Source organism: Notamacropus eugenii, chromosome 2 (assembly GCF_028372415.1).
Source record: "Notamacropus eugenii isolate mMacEug1 chromosome 2, mMacEug1.pri_v2, whole genome shotgun sequence".
NCBI classification, from domain to species: domain Eukaryota; kingdom Metazoa; phylum Chordata; class Mammalia; order Diprotodontia; family Macropodidae; genus Notamacropus; species Notamacropus eugenii.
In genome coordinates this window covers 347,568,470-347,592,755 of record NC_092873.1, presented here as the reverse complement: position 1 = coordinate 347,592,755, position 24,286 = coordinate 347,568,470, and the positions used below count along the sequence as shown (strand labels likewise).

The 24,286-nt window shown below is 36.3% G+C and overlaps 1 protein-coding gene across 2 annotated transcripts in view; it reads right to left on the bottom strand.

The window, feature by feature from the left end:
• NSF (N-ethylmaleimide sensitive factor, vesicle fusing ATPase) overlaps positions 1-24,286 on the bottom strand; it is a 209,903-nt gene that overhangs the window by 144,329 nt on the left and 41,288 nt on the right. For both annotated transcript variants that reach the window (XM_072645938.1, XM_072645939.1), the window contains 4 exons: positions 15,220-15,386; positions 11,149-11,256; positions 10,637-10,712; positions 340-495 (listed from right to left, as the gene is read on the bottom strand). In XM_072645938.1, coding sequence (XP_072502039.1) covers positions 340-495; positions 10,637-10,712; positions 11,149-11,256; positions 15,220-15,386 — 507 coding nt within the window. The remainder of the gene's footprint in view (positions 1-339; positions 496-10,636; positions 10,713-11,148; positions 11,257-15,219; positions 15,387-24,286) is intronic.

Sequence of the window (24,286 nt, the reverse complement as noted above, 5' to 3'; positions counted from 1 at the left end):
CATGAAAAATCAGAAGAAATTTCTAAATATGTACTAAACATAGGCATTGCCTATTAGGAAAAGTAAAATCAGGAAAACCATTAAAATTATTTTTATTAATCATTTTCTATGTTACACAAAAAAGTTATTTTTAAAAACTTATATTACATTTAGAATTTTCCAGAAATTTTAAATACTTCCAGTCCAATGATGAAACAGGGGAGCAAAAAGTGAAAATCAAGACATTTATTCCTTGGGTTCCTAGAAATAACTGCAAAACATTACTTTAAAGAATAATCATCATATTTGTGTTTTTTAAAGGTTACATGCTTTCACTAAGTTTTCCTTCTATACACTCACCCATCTGCTCAACAATTTCTGGAGGAAATACTCGAGAGGCAAAAGCTCGACGAAATATATCTGAAAACTCCCTGTCCAGGCCTCCTATTCCCATCTTTTCAAAGTTCCAGTCAGGATTGATGATAGATTGTCGATTTTCCTTGGTTTTAGCTTTACCTGTACAAATAAACCATAATGAGATATTCAACAGCAAGAAGAAAGGATTCAAAGAAATTTTGATACTATTAACAAATATAAATAGGCAGGCAATACATCCTCAATACATAAACTGAATAAATAAATTAAATCTCAATAAAGAAGCTGTTCAAATACAAAGACAACACTGTTGGTCCATCTGGAAGATGGTCAATGTCATTAGGATATTCAGTTGTTTTCCCCAGAAGTGAGAAATGGGTTCTGCTAAACTACCTCTTAAGTTCTTCCTTGTTGCCTTTGTGGTTAAAAGAACATTTGCAAAATAGCCAGCTGGGTTGTGGGGCTAACTTATATTCACATAACAAAGCAATGGAAAATTTACATTTTAGAGATTAAAAAATTAACCTTGGACTCCTTAAGCCCTAGCTACATTAAGGACCTTCTCAAAGCTTCCAAAAGGAGCTATATAATAAAAGTAAAACACATTTACCTAAATGCAAATAATTTGGTATACAAAGAATACATGAGAATGTGTGGAAATGTATTCTTTAGTTTGTTACATTTACACATGGGAAATTAGTCCGAAGAATCCAATTCAATACAACTTTGTAATAAAGGTTTGTATATGTTGCTATGTTAGGTGACTGGGATACAAAAAATAAAAAGTCCCCATCTTCAAGGATACTACCAGGGAGATTTATGCATATAAATAAGTATAAAGCATGTACGAACAAATAAAAGGAATTTCAAAATGGAGAAGGCACTAACAACTAAAGTGAGCAGGAAAGGTCTTGGGAAAGAAGTAACATCAGAGTTCTACTTTGGAGATATCTAGGAGATCTACAAGATAGAAGTCAGGAAGAAGTACATTTCAGATATTATTTTTGGAAAATGACTGAGGCATGAGATAGAAGAGCAGAGATGGGGAACATGTTGTAGGCTAGTTTGACTAGAATAGAGAAGAACATAAAGGAGAGGAATATGAAATAGGGCTAGAAAATTGGATGGCAACCACCTTTTCAGAAGAAGGTTTTAAATGTTAGGCTCAGAAGTCTGCATATTTTCTCAGAGGCAAGCAGAAATCACTGAAGATTTTTGAGTACAGAAATGACATGGTTATATCTGTTTTAGGAATATCAACTGGGCAGCTGGAGTGGAAAGAGATTGGAGTAAGCAGGAGACCAAGTAGGAGGGTATTTTAAAAGTCCAGATGAGAGATGATTAAGGTCTTAATTAGGGTGGAAACTATGGATTTTTGTAGGTAGCAATTCATATAAAATATTTACAGATTTAAAACCTAACTTCATTTCAAAACTATTTTACATAAAGAAGATAAAATTTAATTTACCTAGGTTAGAATCTGACCTAAAACCAGCTTACATTGCCATATTAGAAAAAATACAAGATAAATAAAATGGAATTGTCACAGGACATCCGAGGATAAAATTGGAATACAACATTATTATTCTTATAAAACCAGGGAAGAAAAGCATCAAATGAAAAAAATTAAATAAAATAATTTCCTGATTAAAATGTTACTGAGCAAAATTTCCTTTATGATTCACTTTGATTATTTTCTTACACTTGGGTGGCCCCTTGTGGCCAAATGTATAATGCACAATAAATCAATAAACTTTTTTCCAATTTAAAAGTCTATAAATTACACTTTGCATAGATCATTTAGAAAATTAAAAATTGTATTTCATAAAAGTCACAAAACACTATGGAAGAAGACTTGCTTAAATAACATGAATTAAATAAAACACATCACTTCAGAAATTCACTGGCAGGGAAATGGTGTTTAACTTTCCTCAGATGTAATGACAAGATAAGACACTGCACCTTGACCTATGAAAATCTCTCATTTCCAACAAGATTATACATGGATGAGAACACGTAAAATAAGAATGCCAGGTGGCCAATGGCAGTCTTCACTCTAATGGGTTCCTTTCTCACAGACCATTATCCTGTACATACAGCCCTATACATATTCCCCTCAGGAAGTTCTAAATATTGAAGCAAAATATTGCTTGATATATTACCTTAAAAGATGACCACAGTTAAGGATTTTTCCCCTAAATACTTCCATCACTAATTATTAAGTCTAGCCTTAATAAGGGCAACATACTGTACACCAAGAATCAAACGGCATTCGCCTTTTTGATTTGCTAGTTTGGGCTTATAGAAATAATACTTATTGCTACTTTAAAAAATGGGGCTAGTGAATGTTACATAAATACACAGCAATGATGACTTCTACGACAGGTTATGTAACAAGCAAGCTATTCTTTCTACATAGGCCCATGACACATCTCTGTACAAACAAAGATAAAGTAGTACTGATGCAATTTTCATTAATCTGCTTCAGTTATTAAACACTTTTGAAATCTCTCTGCTTCACCCATGATGATGAGTCATATGCTTTATTTGTAGGGAAAAACAAAAAACAATGATACTTTTTGCATTCTGGTGACATCTGTTAAAGTTATCAAAATAAAAGAAACATAATGCTGAACAAAATTAGCTTCCAGAATAAAATATATGCTTTGAAGACCTTCTTCACAGTTACACACTATTAACAACAAGACTATTGAGGGGCATAAAATAACTGCATTCTGTAACTGAATAAATTATTAGAAGGTAAGCTCATACTCTGGAAGTCCTCTGAGACAATCTTTGCAATAATTCTAGTAGCAAAATGAATTGTACCTCATCTTCTTTCCACGTGATTTTCATATTCTCTATTAGGTGTCTATATTTTATAAGTTTGTTATTCCACGTGGCTAGACATGAAGAGTATTTGTTACAGTTAAATGTATTTAAAACTTTATTCTGAAGGTTTTATGGATTGATATGATGTGTGGGTGACTGGACAACAGCTGGAACTGTGATAATGCTTTGGTTCCCAGGCAGTTTACTGATTGATTTCTTCAAAATATTTTTCAAGTCGATAGCAGTAAAATGGGAATTTGCCATCTGTCAGTCCATGAAAGAGAAATTCTGATGTTTAATTCTAGCTACCAGTTTTTGCAATGCAAGGTACTAAATAGGCTTTATATGTTTTCAAAGTACATTGATGTGTTGGTCAATAGCTACCATTTTCCTTGCAAAATCTACAATGATCACTAAATCAATTCTCCCTAAGGAAAATCCTTTTATAATTTCTGGTGATAAATACCTGGTTCTGAAATGCCATCATAAACCCTTGCATTTTCTACTTTTTTATCCTCATTATTAACTGAGTTCATATCGTCTATAGAGAGGTTCTGACTCTACTTGTGGATCTTAGCCATTTCACAGACTCTGTCCAGAGGCAAATAATATTTCATTATATTCAACAAATTTAATGATGTGTACTTATCATTAGCCTTTACTACTGTTCAATGAATGATGCCTTCTTGTTCCTAAAGTGTTTTTACAGAATTTTGAGGGCAGTTAGGTGGTACAGTAGAGAGACCACTGGGCCTGGAATCAGGAAGACCTGAGTCCAAATCTGCCCTCAGACACTTACTAGTTTTGTGACAGTGGGCAAGTTACTTAACCCTGCCTGCCTCAGTGTCCTCAACTACCAAATGAGCTGGAGAAGGAAACGGCAAACCATCCCAGTATCTTTGCCAAGAAAACCCCAAATAGGGTCACAAAGGGTAGAAGACAACCAAAACAACTGAACAACGACAACAAAAATAGAGTTTGTACCTGTTAAGAATGTCTACCAATCCTCTTCTTCCTTTCCAGGAAGGAAGTGTTAACTCTTTCTCTATAGCTGCCTTAAAGTTTTGTTAAGAGTACTTTCAGTTTTTGTTAAGATGTTTTCCAAAATAGCAATGTTCTATTTTGTAGTTCCACATACGTAACAATTAAATCTGGTATTACATATCAATCAATATTACAATTACAATCAATATTACAATCAACAACAACAAAAAAATCAACCAACCAGTATATATTGAACACCTACATCAAGTAGCAGGTTCTGTACTAGCACTGAGGATACAAAGAATAAAACAATCGCTCTTCTTAAAGAGTGTTAATGCAAACAGAGACAAATGGTATGTTTATGTGTGCAAAGCATAAACAGGGATAAATACAAAGAAGTTAAATACAAGGTAATTTGGGAGAGAGGCACTAAATTTGGTGGGCACCAGGAAAGGCTTCATGTAGAAGGTGGTGCTTGAACTGTGTACTGAAGGAAGAGAAAAATTCTCTGAGGAAGAAATGTATTTTAGGTCAAATCTGCTCTTAAGAAAAATCACTTTAGCTAAAGTGTAAAGGGTAAACTGAAATATGTAGAAAATTGAGGTAGGGAAATCAATGAGGAGTCCACTGTAATAATCCAGCAACAGATATGAAGGGTCTGAACTAAGGTGGTGATTGTGTAAAAAAAGAGAAGGGGAAAGATTTGAAAGATGTTGTGGAGGTAAAAATTGTTGCACTTGGCAACTGATTATCCAGTGTGTGGAGTGATAGTTGGTGAGGAGTCAAGGATAACACCAAGCTTACAAACATGGGAGACTGGAATAACGATAGTGAGTCTTGTCTTGGAAACGTTTAAGTTGAGATGTGTCTGGGACATCCACTTTGGAACATCTAATAGGAAATGAGTGATAAGTGATAAAGCTGAGGAAAAAGCTACTATTCACCTCTTGGCTTTGCTGGCTTCAAGTTCCAGCTAAAATCTACTTTCTACAGGAAGCTTCTGCCAATCTCTCTTAATTCTAATTCTTTTCCTCTGTTGATTATTTCCCACTTGCTCTACATGTAGCTTGTTGGTATCCATTGGTTTGACTGTGAGTTCCCCAAAGGTCGGGGCTGGGCTGTCTTTTGTCTTTCCTTGTATCCTCAATGCTTAGCAAAGAGCTTGGCACAGAGTAGGTGCTTAATAAATACCTGCGGATTTACTGCCTGAAAGATTAGGACTAAATAGATCTATGTGTGCTGTTGTTTGTCATCTGCACAAAGGTGATAAATAGGCTCACGGCAGCTGAGGATGTCACCGAGAGAAAAGTCCCAGGACAGAGAGCCTCAGGGAACACAGAGTTAGGGAGTGTGATATGAATAATGAACAAGCAGAGAAGACTGAACAATGGTAACACAAGGACAAATAGACCCAGGGGAGAGTCACGAAAGCCCAGAGGAGAAGGTGGTTAATAGTGTCAAACAGAAAAAAGTTCAAGAAGGATGAGATCTGAGCGAAGACTGTCAGATGTGGTTATTTCTGGCAAGCTTGGAAGAACTGTTTCAGCTGCATGATGAATCTGGAAATGAGACTGCAAAGGGTTGAGGGATTAGAAGAAGGAAAGTCACAAGAACAAGTGTAAGCTTTTTTTCTAAGTTGGCTGAGAAAGAAGAGATACAGAACAACTTGAAGGGATGGCACAATCTGGTGAAAACTTTTCAAGGATAGGGAAGACTTGATGAAGGCAGAAGGGAAGGAATTATAAAGGGAGAGGTTAAAGATCAGAGGAAGGGATAACTGAGGTTGCAATCTGTTGGAGAAGATGGGAGGAGATGGGACTAAGGGTACAGGCAGAACGAACTGGCCTTGTTGAGATGAAACACCTCCTTGTCAGAAACTGAGGTAAAGTTAGAGAGAGTAGGAGATGATGTCAGGGGATCCTGAGATGAAAAGAGAAAACACAACATATGGTCTCAACTGTCTCAGTAAAAGAGATATGGTCCTCAGTCAAGAGAGATGGGAAGGGGAAAGTTGGAGAGACCTGAGAGGATTTGGAATGGCTTCTGTGAGGAATAAGAAAGGGAACCAACTAGGGAGTAATAAAAGGATTGCCTTGCAGCAATCAAAGTCCAGTTGAAGTTGGATAACATGAATGTATGTTCCTAGGCAGCACAGTTATGTTACTTCCTCCAACTCCATTCTGCATGTAGGAGCAGAGGAAGGAGGTGGTTGGAGTAATCCAGGGATGAAAGAATGAGGTGAGGGATTCCACAGCAGCAGTGCAGAACTGTCTACCTAGAGGGTCAATGGAAAAGGGAGGAAAGTAAAGGCAGAGCAGGCATGATTGCCTGAAAAAGTCCTGACAGGGTTTGAAGGTACAAGGCAAAGTACAGTTGCAGGAGGGTGAAGCACACAGAGAGTGATAGCAGGTTATGGTCAGACAGAGGTATAACAGAGTTCTGGATTAAGAAAGAAGAGCACTTGTGAGTAATGGTGAAAGCTGGCCTAGGATCATCCCTACCTCAGCATGACTGAAGTAGAGTGAAGTAGCACTTTGTGGAATTTAAAGAGTCTGAGAGATTGAGGAAGTTTAGAGAGCTTGAGGGAGCACTGATATGGATGTTAAAGTCCCTAGTAAAAGCGCAGGAAGTTGAGGAAGACAGAGAACCAGCTGGTGATCCTGAGAACAGAGGATGAGCTAAGGAATTGTATACAATAGCCAATAAGATCTTGATTAGGTGGAAAATGTTAATAGAGTGATCTTCAAAAGAACAGAAGTTGCAATGATAAGGCAGAGTCTTGAAATGGCAGTGGAGACCAAGTATTCCAACTCTTACTCCAGGATCAATGTGTCTGGCAGGTAATGATGGTGGTGAAGGCATAACCAGTGGTAAAGAGGATAAACAAGGATGCAGGATCATTAGCAGGGAAAAGTGGGGATCCAGGAATTAGTCAAAGCTAGTAGATGAAAAAAATGAGAGAAAAAAGGAAGAGAATGAAGGGAGGTTCAAATTCCTTTAAACATGCTGTTCCCACTTAGTTTTCAGTTTAGAATTTCAGAAAGTCACTAATAAAGGCATCCCCAGTTTTCTCCTTGATCAACTTAATACGCCTTGCTTGTAGAATGAGATAGTTTTAAGCACTGTCTTCATCCATTTGTTCAATTTGATTTTCAGATTCAAGCTAGAAGCTGTCAATTCATCTTTTCTTGACATCTATCAAGAATTTTATACATATCAAATCCAAATAACATTTTAATATCATTGGGAAAAGATTCTAAGAGATGTAGGAGTTTTCATGTTTTGGGGTTTGGTGAGGTTTTTTTGGTGAAGTAATATAGCTTGCTATCATTTATGTATATCAAATAATTAATAAGATGTTTTGCAGGGAGTTCAATTTGGAACTTGTATTCAATTCAGTTTAGGAGATATAATTATACATTGTAAGGAACCACAATAGGTTTAAACTGCGTCCCCAAAAAAATGTTACATTTTATATCAATTGTTCTTGAAATTACCATGGTGCTAGAGTTTTCCTTGTAGACATCAAATACTCTAGTGTCACCACTATACTTAGGTCTATTTTATTTATTTGCAGTACATAAATATGGATCAGCACACAAATACATTAAAGGCTCTGTGAAAATGACTAATGGCAGTAGAGTGGTTAACCACACTTTTGGGGAGTTTTATTCAATACTGATAATGAATTGTGCTTCATACCCCTGAAACTTTTTGGCATACAGTTCTTGCTCTTCAGCCAACATATTATTTCCTGTAAATGTGTACAGACTTAAAAAAATAAAAGCGCGAGAGTTTAATTTGAAATGCAAAAATACATTAATTGGTCTATAGTTAGAGGGCCAATGATGATCCCATCTTTTTTGATATATGCTGCCTTCTGTTAAGAAAGGTAGAATCAGTTTTGCATCTGAAAGGAAACTGGCAAAATGCCTCCCTAGAGTTGACATGAAGCATTTGAGTGAACAAATATAGATCTTATTCAACCCACTACTCTCTAGCTTTGCAGAAAAATGCAACTTCAATTATGTCTCTTGACATTAAACTTAAATTGTCCTCTTCAGAACTTCCACTTTTTGCTTCTGGTTCTGCCCTCCAGGGCTAAAGAGAAACAGTCTAGGGTTCCCTAGGACAATCCTTCAACACAGTTATCCTGGGCCCCTGAGTCTAGTCTGCTTAGGTAGGAGCTATGTTCAAATATTTGATGTCATAACATTTGAAAGCATTATAGCATTTAATATTTTCAAATATTAATTAATATCACAAAAGAGCTATTTCTGCACCTGATTTATTAGTAAACATAATGGGAAGGAGTAGAAAATTACTGCACTTTCCCCAGAACAATGTACATGTGCCAGGAAGTTTTTAAAAACTCATCACGCCACCATCCTCATTCAATCAGTGTATTCCCAATAACTCCATCAGAATTTAGGTTCTTTGAAAGTGGGGACTTTTCATTTTTCCTTGTATCCCCAGCACCTCATACCATGCCATGGCTGTAGTAAGCTTTGAATCAATGTATACTGAAATGAACTGAACTCAATAATAAACATAAAGTCCCATGCAAAAATACAGAAAGCATACCAGAAAGCAGTGAAGTGCAGTTCTGGAGACCTGAGTTCAAGTCCCAAATCCTACTCCTGTTTACCTGTGTGATATTCTACAAACTGGTTTATAAATCTGGGTCACATTTTCCTCACCTACGTAACACTACTTGCACTGCCTATATCACTATAAAAATGTGACCTACTGTTCTTACAAAAGAATGTAAACCTTTTTTGAATTTATTTTTACCACACTTCTTCTCACTTAATTATGTTGTCTTTTTCAGCTGTTTCATGTATATCTTCTGCCACAACTAAATTATACATTCTGTGAGGGTGGAAGCTTTCCTATATCACCTATTATTGTGAACATGACACTTTGAACAAACATAACACCTCATGTGTACACAGCGCTTTAAGGTTCACAAAGCACCTTTCTCACAAAAATGTTGTCTAATAGGTAGTAGAGGTGTTATCTTTCTCATTTTAGAAATGAAGAAACAGATACTCAAGCTATAAATGATTTGCCCAGGGTCCCAGAGTCAGTAGAATGTGAACACAAGATGCCTGATTCTAAAGCCGTATTCTCTACATCAAACTGTGCCTCAAGAACAGCACAAACACTGAACTGGAACTTCTGAAATGGTGGTTTCAAAGCAAATTTCTGCAAATCACACTTTCCAACATACACAGATTATAAAATTGGACATGAATTAAGTAGGAGTATTTTTGGCTCCGTGAGGAAATAAAAATCCTATTTAAGAATGGAATAAATGACTGGATAGAATAACTCTTTGACAGTATGATGGTTTCTCAATAAAATATTTCTTGTCTGACCAAGCTGAAAATGTATTTAATAGGAATGCGTGTGTAGAACCTATATAAAATTGTATGCCATCTCAGGGAGAGTAGGGAGGTAGAAGGGAAGGAGGGGGAGGGAAGGGAAAAAAATCTAAGATATATGGAAGTGATTGTAGAACACTGAAAACAAAATAAAATAATTTAAAAAATAATAAAATAAAATATTTCTTGTCAAAATAAGTCAAGATACAAAAACAATCAACAAAAGCAGCAAAAAGCTGGTGTAAGACTGAGCATCTTATGAGTCTTTTCCAACATCTTTTCATATAATTTGACAGAAATTCAGACTTATGTTGAGAAGGTATAAGAACCATCTGCACTGTTTTCTAACACTACTTAAGCCAAAAAAAAAAAGGAAAACCTGCAAGACATGTGGTGCAAGATATGATTGGTTAGATTTATTACTATTAAATCTGGTAGTGTCTCATTACAGTAAAGTCAGTTACAGGTAACAGCAGATTCCATATTGCTGGACTATTGTCACTAGCTGTAGCAGGATTTACTGGTTGAAAGATTTCCCTAAGATTCCTCTTTAAAACCTTAACTTTATAGATTCATCAGCTATTGGCTAATGAATTAGTTTTTCTAATTACCAATGCATTTAACTATGAATTTTAAACTAGGGCTGTGCGTATGTGTGTATATGCACACACACATATGTGTTTATAATATATATTACTTTTTATAAATATAAAAAATTAACAAGTATATATGTGTATATACATATATATGTGTGTGTGTATACACACACACATACACATATACATATGTACATATGTATATGTATGTATGAAAAATATGCATGCCCCTACACTCAAGCTTGAAAAAGCCTGACTTCTTCCTTTTATATTTTGTGGTTTCTCCATGTCCTGGCCCTTCCAAATAACATAGGGTCATTTCCTGAACTTGTCATTCCCACATAGTGGCTTTCTTGCAAAAGGAGTACACTTGTTTATTCATTTAAATAATCAGATTAGATCTTAGATCCATACTTAGTGACATTTTAAGATAAAGCCAAAATTGATTGAAGATATCACCTTTCAAACGACTGTAATTCTTACCAATAAGATTGAGAGAAGAATTATCTGCTTTCTCAAATGCAACTTGACTATTTCCAACAACCAGACCGACTTCAATCTGCAGGAAGATGAACAAATAATTATAGTTTAACATTGTATATATGGTTGCTGTACTGCCTTGCCTAAGACAACATATCAGATTAAAAATAAGATTTTGGGGGGGTTATATATCTTACAACCAGCTTTCATCCTTTATTCTTGATGTCATATCTTTTGAAGTAACATAAACCAGAGTACTGCCCTTAATTTTTTAAAATGTCATCTATGTTCTGGGAAGACTGAAACAAATACCCAGGTTTAATAGCATATTTATCAATACCAAAAATAGTATGTCTGAAAATTGAGAAGCACTGGCTACAAAGATCAACTCTTCCCCCTACTGTGTTTGACACTGGAAAGAATAACCATGTCAGACAGAACTTAGAAAAGTTAATTTTTAACATTTACATTCAAATCATTTTACTTATAGTTGAAATATTCAATGTGATCCATACCTTCTGTCTTTTGCCTGTAGCAGGTTCCCCCTTCAGGATGCTGGGATCCATGCCCTCAATATCCTTCACTAACAAACCAAAAAGCTTCTCATTGAAGCTAAACACAAGCTTTGTAGGAAAGAGGAAAGGGAGAAAAGTAAGAGTGTAGCAATAGCTTTTTCCACAGTAACCGCCACCCTCCACAACGCAATTTTTGTCCCAGAAGCAACTCAACAATTGGCCACTAGTTTTCTCATTTTTCTATGCACTTATAAATACTTGAAAAAAATATTTCAAACAAAAGAATGGTAGCTGAACAACACTGCAGAAAACTCATACACATTTATAGCTCTCATCCTAGACTCCCTAACACTCCAAGAGGACTGAGAGTGAAGGGGAAGATATTTCTTCTATCCTATTTTCCTTGCCACAGATTTAAATGAATCAGCAATTATAATTGCCTGTGTTCAAGGTTATGATTAAGGTTATGATAAGGTGCAAACAGCAAAATAAGTGGCCAAAGGAAGAATGATGCCAAAATCACTCATCTGTGAGCAATTTTGACAATAAAAATTAGAAAAAGGCTAAGAGGAAAAAGTGCTCCTCTGGAAAGACCCCGGAAGAAGCAAAAGGCAGGAGAACGTTCTGAAGCAGCAGCTTCAACCACAAGACAGCAGCAGAGACGCAGCTCCAGACTGGTAAAATGAAATATGTCATTTCCAAGGAAAGGTCTAAGTGACATTAGAGAATACTGGATGGTTGATAAAATGAAACCTGATAGAAAAGATATTTCTTTACATTCAGAGCAATGGAGCCAATTAAAGGAAAAGCTTTCTGATACTGTTGTTGCAGTAAAAAAAATTGTAAAATCAGACCAGATGAGTGAAAGTGTACTGTTTTAATCAATCTTTTAATCAGAATGGTTTTTGCTTTCTAAACTATTTGTTTTCTAAGCTATTCTATATTTGAACATCAAAACAACTTTTAAAACAGAACCTAACTCAAAGGGATAATCAAGGAAACGATATTTTGCAAAAAGCTAACATAGAAAATAAGCTAATATCAAAAAAAATTTTATAGCAAGTTTCTCTGATAAAGCCTCATTTCTCACATACATAATGAGTACAGAACTGAGTAAAATTTATAAAAATAAGAGCCATTCCCCAATTGATAAAATGTCAAAGGATAAAAACAAGCATTTTTCAGAAGAAATCAAAACTTCTCCAATTGATAAATGGTCAAAGGATATGAACAGGCAGTTTTCAGAAGAAGAAATTAAATTATCCATAGTCTTATGAAAAAATGCTCTAAATCACTATTGATTAGAGAGATACAAATCAAAACAACTCTGAGGTACCACATCACACCTATAAAATTAGCTAACATGACAAAACAGGAAGATGATAAATGTTGGAGAAGATGTGGGAGAGTTGGAACACTAATTCATTGTTGGTGGAGCTGTGAGCTGATCCAACCATTCTGGAGAGCAATTTGGAACTATGCCCAAAGGGCTACAAAAATCTGCATACTCTTTGACCCAGCAATATCACTCTTGGGACTCTATCCCAAAGAGATCATAAAAATGGAAAAGGGTCCCACATGTACAAAAATATTTATAGCAGCTCTCTTTGTGGTGGCCAAAAGGAAATCAAGGGGATGCCCATCAACTGGGGAATGGCTGTACAAGTTGTGCTATATGAATGTAATGGAATACTATTGTGCTATAAGAAATGATGAACAGGAAGACTTCAGAGAGATCTGGAAAGACTTATATGAAATGATGCTAAGTGAAAGGAGCAGAACCAGGAGAACTTTGTACATAGCAACAACCACAGTGTGTGAGGAATTTTTCTGATAGACTTAGTCCTTCATAACAATGGAAGGACCTAAAAATTTTCAATGGACTTTTGAGGCCAAATACCTTCCACATCCAGAGAAAGAGCCATGGAATTGGATTGCAGAATGAAGCAGACCATTTTCTTTTGTATTATGTTTTGTTTCGTTTTATGGTTTTTCCCAGTCATTTTAATTCTTCTATTCAACATGACTAAGGTGAAAATGTATTTAATAGGAATGTATGCGTAGAACCTATATAAGATTGCACACCATCTCGGGTAGGGAGTGGGGGGGGGGAAGAGGAGGGAGGGGAAAACTCTAAGATATATGGAAGTGATTGTAGAACACTGAAAATAAATAAAATAATTTTAAAAAAGAAAATAAAAAAATCAAAACTACCTATAGTCATGAAAAAAATGTTCTAAATAACTATTGATTAGAGAAAGGCAAATTAAAACAACTCTGAGGTACTACCCCCACAACTATCAGAAATGACAAATGCTGGAAGGGATGAGGAACAAATATGTACACTCATGAACTGTTGGTGGAGTAGTAAACTGGTCCAACGATTCTAGAGAACAATTTGGAACTATGCCCAAAGGGCTATAAAACTGTGCATATTTCAGCAACACTACTACTAGGTCTATATCTCAAAGAGATCCAAGAAAAAGGGAAAGGATCTAAACAAAAATGTTTATTACAGCTCTTTTTATGGTGGTAAATTGGAAATCAAGGGGATATTCATCAATTGAGGAATGGCTGAACAAATTGTGGCATATGATTGTCATAGAGAACTATCGTGTTGTGGGAAAGGATGAAGGGGGTAGTTTCTGAAAAACATGGCAGGACTTAAATGAACTGATACAACGTAAAGTGAGAAGAACCAGGAGATCGTTGTGCCCATTACAGAAATACTGTAATGATGATCAACTGTGAAAGACTTGGCTAGTTTGATCAATACAATGATTCAAAATAATTCCAAAGGACTTAATGATGAAAAAATGCTGTCCACTTCCACAGAGAGAACTGATGAACTCTGAGTACAAACAGAAGTACAATTTTCTCACTTTGTTTTTCTTGCTTTTTTGAAATATGATTAAAGTGGAAATATGCTTTGCATGATTTCATGCATAACTGATATCATATTGCTTGCCCTCTCTGTGCTTGGGGGAAGAGGTGGGGGAAAGAGAAAATTTGGAACTTAAAATAAAAAAAATAATAATAAAAATATGTAAATAAAAATGCAAAACTATTTTTTAAGAAAAAAAAAACAACTTGCAACCATTTTTTTATTGAGTGAATTTAACTATCTCTACTTTATTAAGAAGGAATGCTTTGCATTCACCAGCTGATGTCCATCAAAATATGTCCTTTGATAGCACTTAACAGTCTCTACTTAACTAGCAATGCTAAAAGTAAATGTAACAAGGCTCATCAGATAATTCTAGCACACGTCTGTCAGGGAGTGATGCTGATCTGGAACACCACTCCTTAGCATCCAAAATGTGCTCCTTTCTGAAGTCAACTCCCAAATAACAATGATAATAATAAATGATGAAAATAACTGTCATTTCTATAGAGCTTTAAAATTTGCAAAGTATTTTAGATACATTATCTCAAGGCCACAAGGAAGAAGGCAATTTTGACTATGCAGCTGACTGGGTCCAAGAAAACAAAAACAGTATACAATGCACATAACAAAAACACAAGCACACATTCACAAAAATATGTATATTCATAGATGTCTATATATACATATGCATACATGTGTATATATAGGTAGATATGTATACACTTTTATCTATATTTTATAAATACCAAATTTTACCATACCAATATTTTCTTCCTATGAGGAGGAAATTTAATTTGCTAATTACAACAGCTGAAGTTCACAAAGGGGAGACTAGCAAATGACATTCTAAAGGAAGTCTCTTAGGTAAACCATAGTAGATGTCCTAGGCATGGTACCAAGGAGGAGGTATCTCAAGGTAAAGAAGCAAACAAAATGGGCATAGGGTATATGAAATAGGATGAAGTGTCTCTACATTTGAGGGAAAGGCTATCCCTGATAAAGTAAGGAGAGAAAACACCTAACATCCCTATAAACCTATCTTCTAATCTTTCTTTCATTCTTACTTTCTTAGACCTGCTATGTCGAGTAGTCCCAATAAAATACAATAAATTATCTAATATAATTAGGTTAGGATCAGGAATTAGGGTATCAGTGAAGTGATGGGGATAAAGAGAAATAAACACCTGTTGTCCCACTGAGAAAGCTTGATTGTTGAACTGTTGGATAAATTCTGCCGCCATCTTGTCAGTGTCATAAGGATTGGAATCAATGCTTTTTTTCTGTAGGAAATCAATCTCGATGGTCATTGTACCAATACACTGCTTTGTCTTGTCAAATGAATATAAGGAAACTAGAAAAGAAAACAAGAGGCATTTTATTATAGTGACATCAAAGAGAGTATGCTTCAAGTAACTAAAAATATGCACATCATGTGCACATCACAATGGACATCTCAATTGTCTACTCAGAATTATCAATGATAATAAAGGGGAATGGAGATAACATGAAGTTCCACCAGAGGATTCCTTTCCTAGATATTAGAGATCACAAATTTAATGCACAGATTTCCCTCTATTCCTTAACCCACCTCTAGTAAAGAGATCTCAGTCCAAACAATACTGTCTCTGCCCTTACTCTTATAGTGCAAAATAGAATGAGTCAAAGAATATTGTCATAGGGCAGGCTCCCTGCCAGAGGCAAGGAGAAATGATGAAATAAATGTTTGGCAAGATCTTTTGCTCCAAGAAATTAGTCCATAGACTTTAAGACTACTATTCTAAAAGGAAATTCTTTCATTAAGGAATCTGAACTGGATTTAAAGTTCTCTCCATCACTTAAAAATATTTACTGGGCATGTTCTACATGCTTGGTACATCATATGACATATTCTCTTCCCTCACAAAAAAAAAATCATGTTTTTCACCCTTAAGGTTAAAGAAAAAATAATAATAATACATATAAAGCACGTTTAAAACAATTTTCCACCCGAATCATATCCTAGAACTCTAAGCTGATTCTGGTACTGTCTGAATGGTATTTATTCCCTTTTGTAATTAAGTTGTCATACTATGATTCCACAAATCCAAAAATTATCACAAGTAAATATATTTTAAACCACAATTGCTCTTGGGTTATAACTTGTTTTCATGTCATTTGCAATAAAAAAGATTACTAGATCACTACACTGATTCCCTAAAGGATACATAAACTACATCAAATGTATCATACCAGCTCTCACGTTTCAATTATCACATACCTAGCCTCTGGTAATTCCCAATGTTTTGTTTTGTTTCTTACACCTCAAGGACAGACCTGTCTAATCCATCTGCCTTTTGGATATTTCCATTTGAAAGTCAACTGAGACCTCAAATTCAACAAGCTTCAAATGAAACAACAATTTAGTTCTGAAACCTGCCCCTCTGCCCAGTCTTCATTGATGGCATTTCCACTCTTCCAATCACCTCGGCTTGAAAGTTTTGAGTTATTCTTGGCTCTTCCTTCTCCCTCATTGTTCATATACAAATGGTTGCCACATCTACTAATTATACCTTTGTAACAATCCATTTTTCCTCCTCTTTCCATCGTCACCATCCTTGTTCAGGACCTATCCTGTTCATCTAAACTATCACTGCTGCCTGATTAACTTTTCTCTGCCTCCAGTTTTTCTTCATTCCAATGTATTCTCTGCAATTACTATCAAAATAATTTTCCTAATGCACAGGCCTAGTCATATCACTCTCTTTTTCAAAAAACCTTCAGGAGTGCTATACTCCCTACCACACAAAACATAAGTTGGCACTCAACCTGAATTTGTAGCCTAATTTCACAGTATTTCTCCTCATACCCTCTGTACGCTAGTCAGACTGACTGCTGCTTCCCGATCCCATCCTGCCCTCTCCCATCTCCGAACCTTTCCTATGTCCATTCCTGGGACAGATTCTCCTATGACTCTGCTTGTTGGAACCTTTCTTTCCTTGTGTTTCTGGTTCCGGCAAAGACACAACTTTCACCAGGAGGCCTTTCTTTCCTTCTTCCCCTCCAATGGATTTGTCCCGACACTTTGACCTGTCTTTGGTACTTGCATATTCTAATTTGTATAGGCTAGGTATATGTTTCATTTTTCCTACTACATTGTAAGTTCTTTTAGAACAGAAGTTTTTAACCTGGCGTCTGATGTATTTTATAACCAAATTTCAACACAATTGGTTTTCTTTGTAATTCTATGTATTTTATACATTTAAAAATCTTACTCTGAGAAGAGCTCCACAGTCTTGAGAGACTGACAAAGGAGTCATGACATAAAAAAGGTTAAGAACCTTACTCTAGCACAAGGCCTGCAACAGACCCTCCCCAGTGCCTAACAGTACTCTTCACATAACAGGCACTTAATAAATGTTTACTGTTAATGTAAGATCTTTCATGCAATATACCGCTGCTTTTTTAAAATTACAAAATTCAAAATTACAAAATTTAAAAAATACACTTGTTCATCCAGCAGGCATTAAACACCTACTACTTATGCAAAAAGCATTATGCTAGGCATACAAGATAAAACATGACACAGCCTCTGCCCTCAAGTAGCTTATATTTTACTGAGGTTGAAAGGGAGAGAGGAGGGAGAAGATGATGTACAGAAATAAAAGTACAAGGCAGGGTAGGATGTATATGAGGAAGGAATTCTAACAATATGACAGAAAAATTTGAGGAGTGAGAGAACATTCTCAGCTAGTGGTGGGACACAGGGTCATGAAAGGCTACAATCAGGAGATAGTATCTAAGTTGAGCTTTGAAGGAAAAGAAGGTTTTTGTACATCTACTGAGCTCCTAGTTAACTAATTCTATTTTTTATTAAAAACAAACTAGGTTGGTGATTCAGTCACTTAGTTAATAAATTATTACCGAGATATTCACATCCTATATATCAAAATAAAAGTGTCTGCTAATTCATGACAATGGCATTTATATATGATAGTCATTTAGAACTGCACACTACAAAGGCAAATAGCAAAGATAATTTTCAGAAAACAGAGATGAGACATCAAATTAAACAATTCAATTTTAACTAAGTTCCCAAATGAAAACTAAGATATCAAGCTTTGAAGCACCATTAATAATTAAGAACAATGTCCTAGCCCCCTTTGATCTAAAAATTACAATCCTCTACCAGTATTAAGCAATTATCAAGAATAAAACAAGGTTAATAAAAGAGAATTAGTGAGAACTAAATGGTAAATGACTATCAGGATGACACAAAACAAGAACCAAAAAAGTGATTCTTACAAAATTAATCTGATTACCATGCATTACTTTTAAATAAAAGTGTTAATTTTTAACAATACATTAGCATTTACTGATCTTTATTTTTAAAAAGTTGGAAAAGCTTATATATTAAGTTATTCTTCCTAAATGTGACATAGCCATTCTATATGAGTTACTTTCAAGGACATTTTTCCATCTTTCTAAGAGAAAATGGAAAGAGCATTAAAGTTCAAGGTGTGGGAAGACAAAAGCTGGCTCCAACTTATCTCTCCAACCTTAGTGAAGATTACTTTCTCTCTTGTGCCCTTCAGTCCAGCCAAACTGGATCTCTCTCTTCCTCACACAACACTAAATCTCCCACCTCCATGCCTTTGCACATGCTTGGAATGCACTCTCTCTATCTCCACTTCATATTTTCTTCCTTTGAGATTCTGCTCAAGCACCATTTTGTGCATGAAGTTTTTCCTGACCAACCAACCATTGGTGCCTTTCCTCCCAAACTACCTTCCATTTAATTCTTTTGTATGTATTTGCATTTATTCACTTTTTATTAATACTGTGTGTTTATATATGTCCCTGTTTTCTCCCACATTAGAATGAAAGCTCCTAAAGAGTAGGGGTTATTTCAATTTTTGTACTTATATCCCTAGCACTCAGCACAGTACTCAGTCCATATTAGGCACTAAAAATAAAAGTTTGTTCATTGATTGATTATTACAATCAGGCTCTGGAGAAGTGAGGCTGGTGACCTGCACAGCCCTCCGTCACTCAAAACAAAGTCAAGTGTAAGTCATGTCATCATTTCTCTGATGGCATGGTCTTCTTCGGCAATGAAGGATGAACACAATCCTGTGAGTAGATGCAACTGGCTGAATGCTAGCTGGGTAACTCACCTCCTCCACTCCTGTCTCCCTCCCCCTCCCCTTCCTTCTCCTCTCCAAAGGAAGGTAAATTAGGATGGTCAAATAATACCCAGTTGACTTGGGTTTTACTGGCTCCTTTCCTTTCCTTCCTTTCCCTTTCCTCTGTCCTGCCCTCTCCCCAAACCTTAAACCTACAGCACTCTGAAACTGGGACTCCAATGGGCCCCTGCCTAAGGGCTTCTCTGGACCCTTCTAGTTTTAGAGTGATTATCAATAGTAACTGTTGCTGTTTCCCACCCAACCTGATGTCTTTCTTTTCTTAGCATCATTAAAGGGGCCATGCCCTGGCTCCTTCTTAAACAGACCTATTCAAAGAATGGGCCTTGCCTCATGCTAAGTGAGTAGTTGCAAAGTCCTTGGCCTAAAAGGCCCAAAGTCTCCCAGTGCATCCTGGGTCACTTCCAGTCATCCTGATGAATATCTGGTCCCTGAATTCAGATGGCTCTGGAGGAGAAGTGAGGCTGGTGACCTGCACAGCTTTCCCTCACTCAAAACAAAGTCAAGTGCAAGTCATGTCATTTCTCTGATGCCATGGTCTTCAGCAACGAAGGATGAACACAATCATTATTACAATCTATTTTACTCCAAGCAAAGCTTTTCTTGCTTCTCTAGACTCATTCATTATTTTGTTCCTTCACTGCACTGAATCTAACAACTTTCACAGATCTGTTGAATTTCAGCAAGGGTTTGGGCTATTAGTTTCTTTAAAATATATATGCTGCCATCAGGTTTAAGTAGTGTGTCACTAATATCAGAGAAAACTAGCACAATACACTTTCACCGGGCTTCAAGATAGTAGCTCTCTGCTCAAATGATAACCCAGATTTGTGAAATCTGATTTTTAGAATTGGAAAGGCTCCTATGTGTCTAAATCCAATGTGTACATTTTACAGATGAGAACGCCAAGGAGGTCAAACGGTTTGTCTAATATCATATAGCAAATTAGTGACAAAACCAGGACTAGAACTCATGTGTCCTGGTTACAGGACCAGAGTTGAACTGGAAAAGACCTTAAACATTCTCTAGTACACTCCCTCCTTTTGCAGATTCAATTTAACAAGCATTTATTATAAGTAGATGTGGAAACTAATGCCCCAAAGAGATTAAGTGACTTTTCCCAAAGTCATATAATCTAAGTAGCAGTCCTCTCTCCCCATTATACCATACACCCTCCCCTCCAGGAATTTCCATGTTTTTATAATGCTTCTCAAAAAAATCTTTACTAAAAGTCAAACTTTTCCTGTGCTTTTAAATATTAAATTTAAAAAATGATGCATGAATTTTTCTTACTAATCATTATTAATATTGGTGCTTTTTAAAAAAATCTCTGTGCTTGCCTTCACAGGATCTCCTCAGACCTTCTTGCTTTTCACTCTGACATTAAATTTCTCTGTTCTAAGGAACTTGACACTGTCTCCAATATTATTCTATTTGAAGGAAACCTTTATGCGAAACCTTCTTCCATCAATTTATTCCTAGGGGAGGAACCTCCCCAGCAAATTTGCTATTATTTCCAACCCCTGTCCTCCTACAAGAAAAAAAGATGTGATCCGGTAGAAAACATTTAAAATGTTTTATTCTAACTATACAAGTCATTCCCCAATTGATAAATGGTCAAAGGATATGAACAGGCAATTTTCTGAGGAAGAAATTAAAGATATCCATAATCATATGAAAAAATGCTCTAAATCACTATTGATTAGAGAGATGCAAATCAAAACAACTCTGAGGTACCACATCATACCTATAAGATTGGCAAACATGACAGAACAGGAAAATGATAAATGTTGGAGAGGATGTGGGAGAGTTGGAACACTAATTCATTGTTGGTGGAGCTGTGGGCTGATCCAACCATTCTGAAGGGCAATTTGGAACTATACCCAAAGGGCTACAAAAATCTGCATGCCCTTTGACTCAGCAATATCGCTACAAGGACTGTATCCCCCCCCAAGAGAGCATAAAAATGGCAAAGGGTCCCACATGTACAAAAATATTTATAGCAGCACTCTTTGTAGTTGCCAAAAACTGGAAATCAAGGGGATGCCCATCAACTGGGGAATAGTTGAACAAGTTGTGGTATATGAATGTAATGGAATACTATTGTGCTATAAGAAATGATGAACAGGAAGACTTCAAGGAGGCCTGGAAGGACTTATATGATCTGATGCTGAATGAAAGGAGCAGAACCAGGAGAACTTTGCGCACAGCAATAACCACAATGTGTGAGAGTTTTTCTGGTAGACTTGGAACTTGGTAATAATGCAAGAACTTAAAAAAAAAAATTCCCAATGGTTTTCTAAGGCAAAATGCCTTCCACACTCAGAGAAAGAACTATGGAATTCATTCGCAGAATGTAGCAGATCATGTTTGAGTGTGTGTGTGTATTATGTTTTGATTTGTTATATGATTTCTTCCATTTATTTTAGTTCGTCTACATAGCATGACTATAGTGAAAACATATTCAACAGGAAAGTATATGTAGATCCTCTACAGAATTGTATGCCGTCTTGGGGAGGGAGGGGGGTGAGGTGGGTAGGTGTGGGGGGGTAAAAATCTAAGTTTTATGGTAGTGATTGTAGAACATTAAAAAAATAAATAAAATAATAAAAAAATGTTTTATTCTGAACTTAAAACATCAAATAAAAATGTCTATTTTACATATGAAATAGAAAAGAAAAAGAGATTTACATGAAACCATGAATCTCTACTATATGCAGCCTGTTTTTTTTTTTAACTACAGAAGAAATACCACAAAATGCTTGTAAAGCTGTCCTGCTCATCTGTATTTTCTGCTTGCCTGTACTTCCTGTTCATCTATACCGCATGTTGGCCTCCCTTCATTCATCTCTTACACATCCTTTACAATGTTTCAATGACTCTCTCTCTTTTCTCTCTCTCCATCTCTCTTTTTCTCTCTCTCATTTTGGCAACCTCATCCCTTTCTCTGCCCACTTCTCCCTACAAATTGAGAGAGAAAAAGGAAAGACCAAATCCTTCTAATAAATATGCATAGTCAAGCAAAACAAATTCCCATTTTGGTCATGTTTGAAAATGAGTCTCTTTCCACAACTTGAATCCATCATCTTCCTTAACAAAGGATTAGTAATAAGATTTATCATTAGTCCTCTGAATTCGTGGCTGATGACTGCATTGAACAGATCTGTCTTTAGAGTGTTTTTCTTTACAGGTTGTTGTTATCCAATTAGCTCTAAAACTCTTCTCCAAAGAGAGTCTGTCATATAATTTTACTCCTCAAGAAAGAAATAAAACACCAAACTGTAGGCCAATATTTGAAAAAAACTAAAAAATATAAATTGCTATGGAAAGGACTCTCTTTATAACAATAAATTCTGGGAAAACTGTAATTTGTCAGAAATTAGGTTTACACCTCCACAGTAAGTGACCTAAAAATAAAAGGTCATCATTTAAAAAACTGAAAGAAAATAAGAACAGGCAGTTTTCAAAAAAAAAAAAAGTATAACTAGAAGGAAGATTCTTAACTATCCTTAAAAAGAGGATAAAACATCATAAAAGATAAACCAGATTGTTTTGATCACATAAAATTAAGACACTTTTACAGAGATAAAAATCAATGAAGGAAGAATAGAAGGGAAACTTTAGAACAGGAAAATATATCAACAATAAAAATCTACAATGTGGCAGAGTGGATGAAGAGCTTGCTTTGGAAGCAGAAAGCTCTAAGTTTACTACTAGATGTGTGACTGAACAAATTATTCAACCTCTCAATCCTCTAGGCAGTTATCTAAAACTGCATGCTACAGAGAAAATGCAGACTTGCACTGATAGGAGTCCCTCTTCTGGGAGTTCCCATGCTAATGAAATCTCAAACAGGTTCAGTTCCAATTCCTATTCTATCCAAAATACAGAGAACTAACTGAGCTATTTCTCTCAAATTGGTCAAATCAAATAAGCATTTAAGTGCCTACTATGTGCCAGGTGCTCGTTACACACACACACAACCACACAACAGTCCTAGCCCTCAAGGAGCTTACAGCATTTTAAAGAATATAAATAGTTTCAAAACAAAACCAAATACCTCCAGAGGCAGCAGAGCCAAGAGGGCAGAGCAGAAACACGCACATACTCTAGCTCTTCCCACAGAGCCCATAAAACACCTGTAAAAAATGACTCTAAATAAATTCTAGAGCAGTAGAAGCCACCCAAAGGAGCCTGGAACGTCAACAGGAAAGGTCTATTGCACAGAGAGAGAAGAAGAGCACAGCCCGCTGAGCCCAGCCTACCAAGGCCAGCCCAGCCTTGACTGCACTGCGCAGCAGGGACAGGACCGGAACAGGCCTCTGGGGGGGAATCCTCAGCAGCAGCAGAGGTTCTCAGATCCCTCTACCCACAAACACCAAAGACACTTAAAAGCTCAATGAAAAAGCTTTTTCTCCTGGGTAAGAAGGGAGCAGGGTCCTTCCCTAGCCCTGGCCCAGGGAAGCAGTAGCAGCAGTAGAAGCAACGTCCATTTTTGGAGCCCTCAGCCTAAAGCCCAGGGGAACTGAACTGCTGATGTGGGTCTCAGCCCTGAGTGGCAGTGTGGGGGTGAGGAAGAGGGCTGACTGGCGTAGTGGAGCTGGTGGAGGCTCTGGAAAGGGAATTCTCCTTGCAGATGCTAGGCAGAAAAGCTTTGGTAGCTCCCAGACCAGAGTGCAGGCCAGGAAAGGACTAAACTCCTCTCCCTTGATTGAGCCACCTTGGAGGAACTGAGAACTTACAGGTCACCAGAGTATATCCTCCTCTCAACAAAAGACACAAAAGTCAAGTAACTGGCTGGGAAAATACCCAAGAAAGGGGAAAAAATAAGACTAAAGAAGGTTACTTTCTTGGTGAAGAGGTATTTTTTTCCATCCTTTCATACGAGGAAGAACAATGTTACCATCAGAGGCCTCCAAAATAAATATGCAATGATCTCAGGCTATGAAAGAACTCAAAAAGGATTTTGAAAATCAAGTAAGAGAGGTGGAGGAAAAATTGGGAAGAGAAATGAGAACAATGCAAGAAAATTATGAAAAGTGAGTCAACAGCTTGCTAAAGGAGACCCAAA